The sequence below is a fragment of the Sardina pilchardus genome, chromosome 22 (assembly GCF_963854185.1).
Source record: "Sardina pilchardus chromosome 22, fSarPil1.1, whole genome shotgun sequence".
NCBI lineage: Eukaryota > Metazoa > Chordata > Actinopteri > Clupeiformes > Clupeidae > Sardina > Sardina pilchardus.
In genome coordinates this window covers 6,028,328-6,041,046 of record NC_085015.1, presented here as the reverse complement: position 1 = coordinate 6,041,046, position 12,719 = coordinate 6,028,328, and the positions used below count along the sequence as shown (strand labels likewise).

Here is a 12,719-nt window from a genome sequence, read left to right as displayed (position 1 = left end):
GTGATGATGTGGGGCAATTTTAGTTCTAAAGACCAAGGGAACTTTATCAGAATGCATAGGATCCTGATTCCTGGATCCATGAAATAAGTTACCTTTAAAAATAAAAAACTGCCTGCCCCTATGTTAACCCTGTGTTAAATTCCCATAGTGTTACATACAGTAGGGGTGCCAATATTTTTGACCCCAGTATTATGGGAAGAACATTTATTTATTTATGATACATTATTCATTCACAAAGGATTTCCTCATTTTATTACTTAAGCCATTAAAATCAATTTCCAAAAGATTATTTCATATTCCTCTTTTAAGTAAACCTTAGCATGGGTGCCAACAATTTCAGCCATGACTGTAATTATGTTAAGGGCCATTGTGCCCTTAACCACTATGCTACCTATTCAACTTACACCAAGTGAGCCAGATTGGAAAACAACAGGGTCTGGAAAACAACGTACATTGTATTTGAATAAAGGAACCAAACGAAACACACCAGAGCTTGGGTTGCCCATGGAGACCAGGATTGTTTTTCCAGTGTACTCGCGGAATGGGCACTTAGCAGTCGTGAGGAGATGACTGCTGAACGTGGCCAGACTGCTGAACGTGGCCAAACATTTTATAAGCTTAAAAACGTGTACGATTTCTGACTACTTTTTAATAGAGGGTGATCATTCATACTTTAAAGATGAAATAAAATAAAATAAAATAAAAATGATGCAACATCATCATATACTGTACGTGGTCCGTTCGGGTTCATCATGGAAAAAGATCAGACACTGGGCTAATACTTCTCTCAAACTTTATTCAAAATCACACGTAAGCAATTCCTGTACAAAGAATGCAAAATATACTGTACACCCACCCAATCACATGTGTCTCATGGCTGCTGGTGCCTGAGCATCTGGTTTAAAAAGAGCGAGAGCGAAAGTGAGAGAATGAGAGAACAAGAGAGAGAGAGAGTGAAAGAAAAGAGCAGAAGTGAGAGAATGAGAGAGCGAGAGAGCGCGAGAGAAAGAGAGAGCGCAAGAGACTTTGGTGTAGAGAGCAAAAGAGAGCCTTCTAAGGACAACGCCTGCCAGCTTCGATGAGATGAAGAGGGAGGTAACCATGACTTCTTCACAATGTGCAAAAGAGTTTTTTTTAAGTTAGTTTTGAACTATTTCCCCCCCAAAAACAGCATCTTGGATTCTGGACTAGCCAGTATGTAATACATTCACACAAACACACACAATTAAAAATGTAGTTCCCTTTTTTTTTACTCCTTGGTGTTTCTGCGTAGGTAGGGGGCAGTTAAGGGACACTTTTGGTCAGCTGGTAGAAGGTTCTCTTTCAAGTGCACCAGCGAGACTAGAAGAACGTATTTATTTTAAGATTGTCTCTAAAACATTTCCTTGAAAAACATATAGTCTGCAAGGCAGCATATTACATAGACAGCAAAACATATAAAACTGACCCACATCCATAGAATGACCAAAAAAAAACGTTTCAAAAATACTGCACTACTGAGAAAAAGACAATCGTACCTTGAATCCTTCCAATTCAGGAAACAGACATGAAGCATGATTTATTTCAAAATCGAAGAGGGAAAAAAAAAACAAAAAAAAAAACACACACTCTAAACAAAAGTCTACTAAAAAAAAAAAAAGACTTACAAATTAAAATACCTCCATTAAAATCTCTGCCCGTGATATCCTCTGTCTGAACACATGATACATGTTTCATTGATGATGATAAAAAAGAAAGTCATAATAAATAGCCACACTATGTATTGCAACGACAGGGAGGGGCTTATCTGTCAGTGTGGAGAGGAGAGGAGAGGAGAGGAGAGGAGCCCGCCACCCGATAAAGAACTTCTACACACAGAGCAGAGGACTACACTCAAACACTGACATGGGTTTCTATGAGGATACATAGACACACACACACACACACACACACTCACTCTTGCATATGCTTTCACGTGTATGTGCATGTACTGTACACACACACACAGACTCTTGCATATGCTTACACATGTGTATGTGTATCTGTGTACAGTATGTGCATGTACACAGACACACACTCTTCCATATGTGTATGTGCATGTACGTGCACGCGCACACACACACACACACACAGACTCTTGCATATGCTTACACATGTGTATGTGCATGTACACAGACACACACTCTTCCATATGTGTATGTGCATGTACGCGCACGCACACACACAGACAGACACAGACTCTTGCATATGCTTACACATGTGTATGTGCGTGTACACAGACACACACTCTTCCATATGTGTATGTGCATGTACGCGCACGCACACACACACACACACACACAGACATAGACAGACAGACACAGACACACAGAAGACAATGCCTCTCCAGATCAGTAGTTTTGCTCTGGGGTGCACCTATGGTGCATAGTTGGTGTTCAGTGCAGGTCTTTTCTTGGTTTTGATTCGCAGGGAGGCATAGCGAGCCTACACACACACACACACACACACACACACAAAGGGAGAGAGATAAAGATGTGGTTAGTAAAGTAATTTATGAAGATGCTCATAAATGTGGTATGTATTTAATTAAATACACAGCCATCATACAGTAGTGAGTGAGCAATGTGTGTGTGTGTGTGTGTGTGTGTGTGTGTGTGTGTGCTTTTTTCCACTTACGTCCTTGCGTAACCTGGAGCGTGTGATCTTGACGCTTTGGGATCTCCTGACGCCTTTGTGTGTCACTGCCTCGTCCTCGGAGAACACCGGCTCCTGCTCATCATCGTCGTCCGTACGGTCTTCCTGCTCGTACTCGTAATAGTCTCCTGAGGACGGACACACACACACACACACACACACACACACACACACACACACACACACACACACACAAATCATTACATTATCCATCTACACAACCACACCTTTTGGTCAACCATTTGTGCATCTACACACTGATTTTACACCATGAACACCGCAAAGCAATGGTCTATTCTACACACAGATACTGGATGCCTACACGAACATCACCTTCACTGAGGCAGTGGCTACTGAACCAGATTCTAGTCAAGTGAAGTTATCGTCTCATCGCATACGGATGTGACTGGAGTATTTTATGGTTTCATTGAGAGTGCATGACCCAGACACACTCAAGACTGTGTCCTATTGTAACTAGATTACATGATCAGGACTGTGTCCCATTGTAACCAGATTTGGTCATGTAATCTGGTTAAATTTGTATTTCTAATTGTGGCAGACCAAGTGTGTATCAGCCTGCATCTGCCAATCCAAAAGTGTCATTCCTCTGCCAGAATATGGTCAATTCGATCAATCATTTTGATCATAAATCAATCAATTACAATAACACACGCAGACAGAATGGTTTAGCCAGGACATGGTTCAGTAGTCTGTGTATATATAAAATTGGGTTAGAACACCGTAGCCCCAGATTAACGTAATCTTCATCCCGTCACTATTCCGTCACACCAATACACATTACGAGATATTCCACGAGATTAGATTAGATTCCGCTCTTGATAGTTGGGCAGAGCTATTCGCTACTGAGCTCATGAAACAGTTAGCATCTTACCTGAAGCATTCATACTTTGCAGTCACGTGACTACCATGGATACCTGGCGGGCAAGAAACGCTGTCAGCCAATGACCGCTTGACAAGTCGTGGCTTATCTAATCGCACAACAACCATTTGGCATGTTGTTTTCACCTCAAAACACCGACATTGGTATAGTAAAACTGGTAACGTCCTGGCCAGATCCTTGATTAGTTTACTGGGTTTCGTTGCCTGAGAATGACGTTCTAGCCCGCCAGCCAGTAGTTGTATAATTTGTCACGTGCAAAGTATGAACAGCATCAACGGAGAAATTAGATTATTTCCGAATAGAGCGTGCAGTGTTTAAGTATCAGTACTACAACTTCTGTACAGAAACAAGTCCCATTTCTGTTCACATCACAGGAATATGTAAGAACGTGTGTTGCTGTAGTTTCTTTCTTTTTTTGGGGGGGGGGGGTGTTTTTTGCCTTTATTTGGACAGGACAGTGAAGACAGACAGGAAGTGAGTGGGAGAGAGAGAGATGCGGGTGAGATGAGATGGGGTGGGACCGGGACATGACCGCAGGTCGGACTCGAACCTGGGTCCCCGTGGGCACTAGGACCCGTTCATGGTATGGACGCTGTAGCCTGTGGCGCCACAGCGGCCTCCAATGTGTTGCTGTAGTTTCACTCTGGTAGACTAAACAGCTTATGAAAACACCAAGATGACGGGTTTGATTTATGGCACGCAAATGCCCACCTGCTTCTACTTATAGCAGTACCGTGCCGTGCCGTGCCGTGCCGTGCCGTGCCGTGCCAGCCAACGCTCCCCTTAACGGCCAGCGCCCACCGGACACGGCGTTCAGCGTTGTGGACTTGACGCGCAGGATTCTAGAACAGTTTTCTAACCCTGCGCGGCTGCCGCGTGGCAGACGTTTCTAGTGGGCTTTGCTCCGTTTAAAACAACGGAGTTCTCGTTTTTTTTCTTATCACGTCGCGCCACGTACGTGTCTAGTGGGCTGAAAGCCGTAGCCATGGCTGCCCTCTCAGTGGGCGCTCAGGAGAGCGGGCAGAGCTACAGTACGGTGGGTCCCACGCGCTGCCGTGGCCTCGCCCGTCTCACACCACAGCGGGCAGATGCCATGATGGCACAGCCCACAGCTGCCGTGGGGCTGCACTATACACACAGTGCCCTGCTAGCACACATACGGGAGCGCACACAGAGACACACAGCTCATCATGTGCAGTCACCTACAGATCCAGACTGGACATGCAGCGACAGACAGACAGACAGACAGACGCACGCACGCACGCACGCACGCACGCACGCACGGGAATCAAACACAAGCCTCAACATTTGCAGTCACCTATATGGTGAGTTTTGGAAGTGTAACTCAAGTGAAAACATCTACTGCGTAACTCAGAGAGACATTTGGCTCCGAAAGCCGATTTCTTTGTGGAGGACTGGGGCTATATCACCCCCCCACACACACACACACCACCTCTTCCTCCCTCTCCCCCTTCACTCTCTCTTGTGCTGCCTCTTTTTTGGGTCTTTTCTCTGTGAGCACTCTCTAGTGTTCATCAAAGGCCAGAGCCGTCACATGCTGCCTCCCTCGGGCTCCGTGGCAGTCCACTCCTGGCACTACCAAGCTCTGCCTTCCTTCCACACACACACACACACACACACACACACACACACACACACACACACACACACACACACACACACACACACACACACACACACACACACACACACACACACACACACACACACACACACACACACACACACACACACACACACACACACACACACACACACACACACACACACACACACACACACACACACACACACGGAAAAGTTGGTGCCTGGGAGAGAAGGGGGGGTCCCCAAATTCTCACCCCACTATTAGCCAATCCCAGAGAAGCCTATGGTGCCACAGTCTCCCTACAGACCAATCAAAACCTTAGAGACCGGACGTCTCCAGGTGTCATATTATAGGACATCAACTGATTTCCATGGCAACTTGGGACATGAATAAACGGACACTCACCGTGACCATTAGGGCTTTGACTACGAACTTCGTTATTCGAATATAATTCGAATTTTTGAAAAATATATGATATTCGAACGAATTTTAGGCAGCTCTTAATATTCGAACCTGTTATGAGCATTATTTTTTTGTAGCCTACATGTGTTTGCATTAGTGGTGGGCCGTTATCGGCGTTAACGTGCTGCGTTATCGTGCAACTCTTATCGGGCGATAAAAAAAATATCGGCGTTAATCTATTCTCAAAGTTGGGCTGGGAGCTGGGTCTATACCACGCAAGCTGATCACTTTCACCTTGATATCTTAGCGCGAACGCCAATGTTTAAGAGTGCGCCTGAAAAAAGTCTAGGTCGCACTGGTGCACCTGACGCTGCTCGGCTGCTTTCTTTCACAAGTTGTCATTGTAGACTATGCGTGCAACCAAACAGTAATACATCCTCCCAACATGGACGATAAGCTCAGACCCCTCCCGAATCGGCACCTGATCGCTCATTCCTAATAGAAGTAACCCCTCTCTCCTTGGCCCGCTTTCTCTTGCTCTCCCTCTCCCTCTCCCTCACTCTACCGTGCGCGCTCAATGGACACTCGCGAGTCGCGACCCGCCCCTCGACATGAACATTTAATCCAAATAAAACATTCACTATCGTGAAAGCAATGATGCATATAGAAGACGTTAGCTAAATTAATATAAATTCCGGTTAGCATCATTGCTGCAGAAAGTTGATGAGTTGGATGATAATCTCAATACCAATGTTTTCCTCCAAAACTCGAAAGGAGAAAAAGTATTAGCCCACATTGAAACTTACAGTAAACACACGTGGGGAAACTGAACAGTCCAACTAGTAAACTATGATAAACTAGCCAACTATGCTACTTTGTTTACATTTTGAGGTTTCAAGCAGACAGCTGAATTAAAGAGGCAGAGTTGTAATATGAATATTAGGCTGCAATCTGCATAAAGTGTGCTGTCATGAATATCAGACATTTCAGTATGTAGAATAGGCTTATATAAATAATTTTGTAAAGAAAAAAAAATATTTTATTGTGTTTCAAGCTTTTTCTAGACTTTTTGTTTTTAAAAAATCATTATATGAAAGGACAGCAATAAAAAGGTGACCTTTTAGCGTTAAAGGCGATGCAATGAAAAATGTGGGTGCACCTAAATTTTGCGCTGGTGCACCTAAAATTAATCTAGATTAATCTAGATTAATTTCAAGATTACAGTGAGATTAATCTAGATTAACAAAATTAATCTATGCCCACCTCTAGTTTGCATGCAAACGTTGTTTTCAGATTCAGCAGCTTTCTCACATCTGGTAAAGTCGTGAATCATGAGCTCATTAGCAAGGCTAGTCATCTGGGCTCCTGTAGGTGATGTTTGCGAGTGGTTTTTGACTAGCCTATTCAGTTTCCCCACGTGTGTGTAAGTTTCAAGGTAAGCTAATAGTAACTTCCTCATTGGGACAGGCCCTTTTAAGTCTTAGAGTTGGAAGACATTGGTATTGAGATGGTCAGTCAACTTGAATGCAAGAGTTTTAATCTGTGCAGCATACTAATCATGCTAACCGGATAATTTAGCTTGTTGTCTTCTATGCGTCATTGCTTTCACGATTGTGAATGTTTAGGATGCATGTCGAGGGACGGGTGTCCATTGAGTGCGCACGAGGGAGGACGAGAGAAAGGGGGCCATGGAGACTGAGTTTAGGCTAGCCTACTTAAATACTGTTTGGTAAAGTTGTATAGTGCCTCCACCCGAGCAGCGTTATGTCGGTGCAATCAAGCTTCAAGGGGTCTTGTTTTCATGGAGACAGATGCGGTGTGCGGTGTGCACGGAGTGGAGGGGCTGTGTTCGATTACATTCGAAGTTTGATATTAATAAACAAACGAACTTCGAATATGATTTTTGGCCAAAAGTCAAAGCCCTAGTGACCATGACAACACACAACAGAACTTGAGCTTCAGTAGAATGGAACAGATAATCCAAATCAGAATATTGCATATAGTCCATAAAGATGTGTGGATGCAATTCATTATGTTTTTCTGTGTCGTTATGTCAAAATAAATGTCAAAGAAAATCTTTTTGGGATTATAGAAATGAACACCGCAAGACAATAGTCTCCTCTATGATTTTGGTGATCACTACACGCAGTTGCAATAATGGCCAAGTATTACCAAGGAGCAGAGGAGCAAGACTCTTTGATAAGGGGGGATATGCGTGAGAATGACGCAGTTCCCCACTCTGTCCAGCAGGGGGAGCTGCTGCAGCAGGAATGCGGCGTGTTTTTCCTGATGAGCATTTCCTTTGTCCTCTCCTGTGGTCTGCTCTGCTCTGCTAGCCTAGCCTAGCTGCTACTGCTCATCACTGCACTGCACTCCAGTGTATCTGGAGATCACCACGGCCCTGTGGGAGTTAACGGGTGTACAACACCACACCATGATTAATGAGTCCTCCACTAGTTTTTACTCTTATATGGGGGGGGGCGTCAACCAGAGAGTCCTCCCCAGGGATCATAAGAGCATGCCAACGCAGAAACACACACTCTTTCTGTGTCTCTCACACACGCGTGCGGGCGCGCGCGCACACACACACACACACACACACACACACACACACACACACACACACACACACACACACGCTTGAAGCTTTGATGCTGAGCGTGAGAATCGTACTGATTAGATCACTCCACTGGATCTTTAGCGCCGCGACGTGGAGCTGCTCAATCGGTTCCCCAGCAGCCGCGGGAGAACAACTGCCCTATTGAGTGAGCACGCAGATGGGTGCAGGTTAACGTTTGCATCTGTGTGTGTGTGTGTGTGTGTGTGTGTGTGAGAGTGTGTGTGTGTGTGTGTGTGTGTGTGTGTGTGAGTGAGAGAGTGTGTGTGTGTGTGTGTGTGTTTGTTTGCATCTATATTGTATATCTCCAGTCCAATACTGATTGAGAAGCAAACACATATGCAATGTAAATACATTACGTCTGTGTGTGAGAGAGAGCTTCTGCTTCTGCATCAGTATTGGCATGTGGATATACAATGGATACCAACACATACGTATATAAATGATGTGTGTGTGTGTGTGTGTGTGTGTGTGTGTGTGTGTGTGAGCTTGCTTCTGTATGAGTATTGGCATGTGGGTATAAAATATGGATACCAACACATATGTAATGTATATAAATTACGTATGTGTGTGTGTGTGTGTGTGTGTGTGTGTGTGTGTGTGTGTGTGTGTGTGTGTGTGTGTGCAGGTAGATAACCACTAACCAGTAAATGGGAGCCTGCAAATGCGCATAGGTCTGAACATGAGCCCTTAATACAAGGCCACATACTGGAGGACTTACAGTGGCATTACAGAGCGTGAGAGAGAGAGCAAACAGGAGGGAGAAAGGAAGAGAGAGAGAGAAAGGAAGAGAGAGAGAGAAAGAGAGAGATGGAGGGAGAGAGAGAGGAGGGAGAGAGAGAGAGAGAGAGAGAGAGGACAGGGAGAGCGAAAGAGCGAGTGCAAATAAAACAGTGCTTTCTCCGAGCTCAGGCAAGACAGGGGCCATAAAACACAGTCATGCAAAGCACTGCCTTAAATGACCCAGAGAGAGAGAGAGAGAGAGAGAGAGAGAGAGAGAGAGGGAGAGAGAGAGAGGGAGAGAGAGGGAGAGAGAGAGAGGGAGAGAGAACAAGACAAAGAAAATGCCATCTAGACAGAAAGAGGGGAGCAATGAGAGAGTTGAGAGAGAGAGAGGGATAGAGGGAGGGAGAGAGAGAGAGAGAGTGTAAGAGCGATAGAGCCACACAGTAGAGGACAAGAGAAACCCATTTCAAACGACTCCTGTGACTTAACGACGAGGCCATTTTAATCATTCCTCTTTGTGGCAGGGGCCTTTTTTTTATTTTCTCCTCTATTTAGCCAAATGAACTCGTCTCCATCCGACTACCCCCCCCCCCACACACGCACACACACACACACACACACGCCATTAACATTTCCCAGGCTCAGCAGACGACCTTCCCGGCGCGGTGTGTTTGCGGCTCTGACATTTGCGAGCGCTGGCTCTTTATGACGGCCACAGCGGCGGGAGCGTTACGTCGGAGCGTTGCGGAGCGGAGCAGTCGGGCGGAGGATGACCTGGAATGCCGGCGGAATTTCAAGCGGCGCGCAGCATTTGCATAGCCAGCCCCGGCCTCATTACGTATGCGGATCAGGCCGCCTCATTACGTATGCGGATCAGGCCGCCTCATTACGTATGCGGATCAGGCCGCCTCAGCCTGCTGCAGACTACACGAGATGGGGCTCTGTTCTCCACTCCTCCGCCACAATCATCCCTCCATCCCTCCCTTTCTTCCTCCCACCCTCTCTCTCTCTCTCTCTCTCTCTCTCTGTCTTTCCTCCCTCTCTCAGTCTGCTGCTTTCTCTCTCTTCTTCTTTTTCTCTCTTCCTCTCTCCTTTCTCTTCCTCTCTATCTCCGTTTTTTTTTGTCCCTGTCGCTTCTGTTCTCCTGATGGCTCTGTACAAACGTGAGCTCAGATCTAATGCGGAGAGAGAGAGAGAGAGAAGGGGAGAGAGGGAAAGAAAAGAGACAGAAAGAAAGAAAAAGAAAGAAAGAGAGGGAGGGAGAGGGAGGGAGGATTTCCTGGTGTGACTTTCCTAAATGTATGTGTGTGTGAGTGTGTGTGTGTGTGTGTGTGTGTAACTGCAAACTATCTTTCATCACACACACACACACAAAGATGACAGGAGTAAAGTGAGAATGGACGCTTTGTAATGCCATTCTCAATGTTCTCACAGTGATTCCACACACAAGACACACAGTACTACAAGTCACTACTACCGGGCAGAATGGGACTGCTACACACACACACACACACAATCATTTCTACACATCTACTACACACAGCTATACATGCAGACGTCCAGTTAAACATGCGCTTCTGTCAACACAAAAACACACACTTGCACAGCAAAACAAGGTGTTTAGCAATGTCGCTAATCTGAGAACTAGCCTTAAAACCAGTTCAGCTTCACTAAGATGCTGTCTTGTGTTCCCGGGCAGCAGAGGTCAAAGGTCAGCGTTGCTCATGGATAACTGGACGGTGCGGCGGCGTCAGGTTAATGGAGAGTAAGCAGTGTGTCACGCTAACTACACCACTACAGTGCGCAGATCATCACATTAATAGGTGTGAGTGAGGGGTGAACACCCAAGGGACAAGCACGCACGCACGCACACACACACACACACACACACACACACACACACACACACACACACACACACACACACACACACACACACACACACACACACACACACACACACACACACACACACACACACACACACACACACACACACACACACACACACACACACACACACACACACACACACACACACACACACACACACACACACACTACAGCTACAAACCCACCTACCCCTACACACACACACACACACACACACTACAGCTGCAAACCCACCTACACACACACACACACACACACACACACACACACACACATACACCTAGGAACATACAAGCACACACACACACACACACACATATACTATAGTTACAAACCCACCTACCCCTACACTCACACACATCTAGGAACATACAAACACACACACACACACACACACACACACACACACACCCAAGCGGGAGGCCTAACAGACCTGGGGTGCTCTGGCTGCGTGTGAGGGGGCCTTTGGAGCGAGGACCTGTACAGGGACGAGCCATTCCACATGATGAGAATCGCACAGCAGCTTTCAGTAGGAGTGTTCTCTTTCACGTGTGTGTGTGTGTGTGTGTGTGTGTTTACAGCACAGTGAGGCTGTGATTGAGTCCAGTAAGTTAGTGGGAATGTGCCTGTGTGTGTGTGTGTGTGTGTGTGTGTGTGTGCATGTGTGTGTGTGTGTGTGTGTCTTTGTGTGTATGAGCCTCTGAGCCTGTGTGTGTGTGTGTGTGTGTGTGTACCTTCTCCGTCTTGCTGGGTGAGTCCTCGGCGGTTGGCGAACTGGCCGTCTGGCTGGTCTCCCTGGGAGATCTGAGACAGGTCGTGCATGCTGAAGCTACGCAGCTTCTCAGTGATGGCTCCCTGGCCCTGGAAACACACACACACACACACACAGTTAGTGCTTGTGCCTACTGTACTCACACAAACACACAACCCAGAACACTCTTACTCAACACTTCCCTGCCACACACACACACACACACACACACACACACACACACACACACACACACACACACACACACACACACACACACACTCACCATCTATCTGCTTGCATTACCTCAGCTCACTCACTCACACTCTCTCTCTCTCTCTCACACACACACACTCTTTTCAATGGTCAGAGACCACTATCTGCATGCAACAGAGGTGTCATTTCCATGCTGATGAACACACACATGCACACACACTTCAACGGCTGTAGATGCATGTGTGTGACAAACACAGAAAGACATGGGTGTGCACATGTGTGAGAGTGGCTTCACTACCACAGGAAAACCATACCTTTGTATTGAGCAGAGGGCACGTGTGTCTCTCGATATGATCTAACAGATTAAACATTCTGCGTGTGTGTGTGTTTGTGTGTGTGTGTGTGTCTGTGTGTGTGTGTGTGCGGCAGGGAAGTGCTGAGTGAGAAGAGAGTTGTAAGAAGAGGATAGCGTGCTTGGGTGAGGTAGATAGGGGTGTGTGTGTGTGTGTGTGTGTGTGTGTGTGTGTGTGTGTGTGTGTGTGTGTGTACACGTGTGCATGCACATATACAATAGTTCCCACAGCATGCAACAGGTCTCTTTGTGGTTACCTGCATTTAGACTGCAGCAGTGCAGTGCACCTAGAGGACAGTACTGTCAGTGGCACAGAGAGAGAGAGAGAGAGAGAGAGAGATGGAGGGAGAGATAGTGAGAGAGATGGAGGGAGAGATGGAAAGGGAGAGAGAGAAAGACAGAAAGAGAGAAAGAAAGTGAAAGAAAGAAATAAAGAAAGAAAGAAAGAAAGAGGAAGAGAGAGAAAGTGGAAGAAAGAGAAAGACAGAGTGAGAGAGAAATGGACAGATATGGAGAAAGAGAGAAAGAATTGTAGAAAGAGAGAAAGAAAGTGAAAGAAATAGAGAAAGATAAAAGAAG

General features: G+C 46.1%; 1 protein-coding gene across 2 annotated transcripts in view; it reads right to left on the bottom strand.

The window, feature by feature from the left end:
* Window positions 1–776: 776 nt before the first annotated feature.
* reep3b (receptor accessory protein 3b) overlaps window positions 777–12,719 on the bottom strand; it is a gene marked incomplete at its 5' end in the record, with an annotated part of 29,678 nt that continues 17,735 nt past the window's right edge. The window contains 4 exon segments of one of the 2 annotated variants that reach the window (XM_062526192.1): window positions 777–2,463; window positions 2,656–2,801; window positions 11,255–11,299; window positions 11,556–11,682. In XM_062526192.1, coding sequence (XP_062382176.1) covers window positions 2,395–2,463; window positions 2,656–2,801; window positions 11,255–11,299; window positions 11,556–11,682 — 387 coding nt within the window. 2 annotated transcript variants of the gene reach the window in all.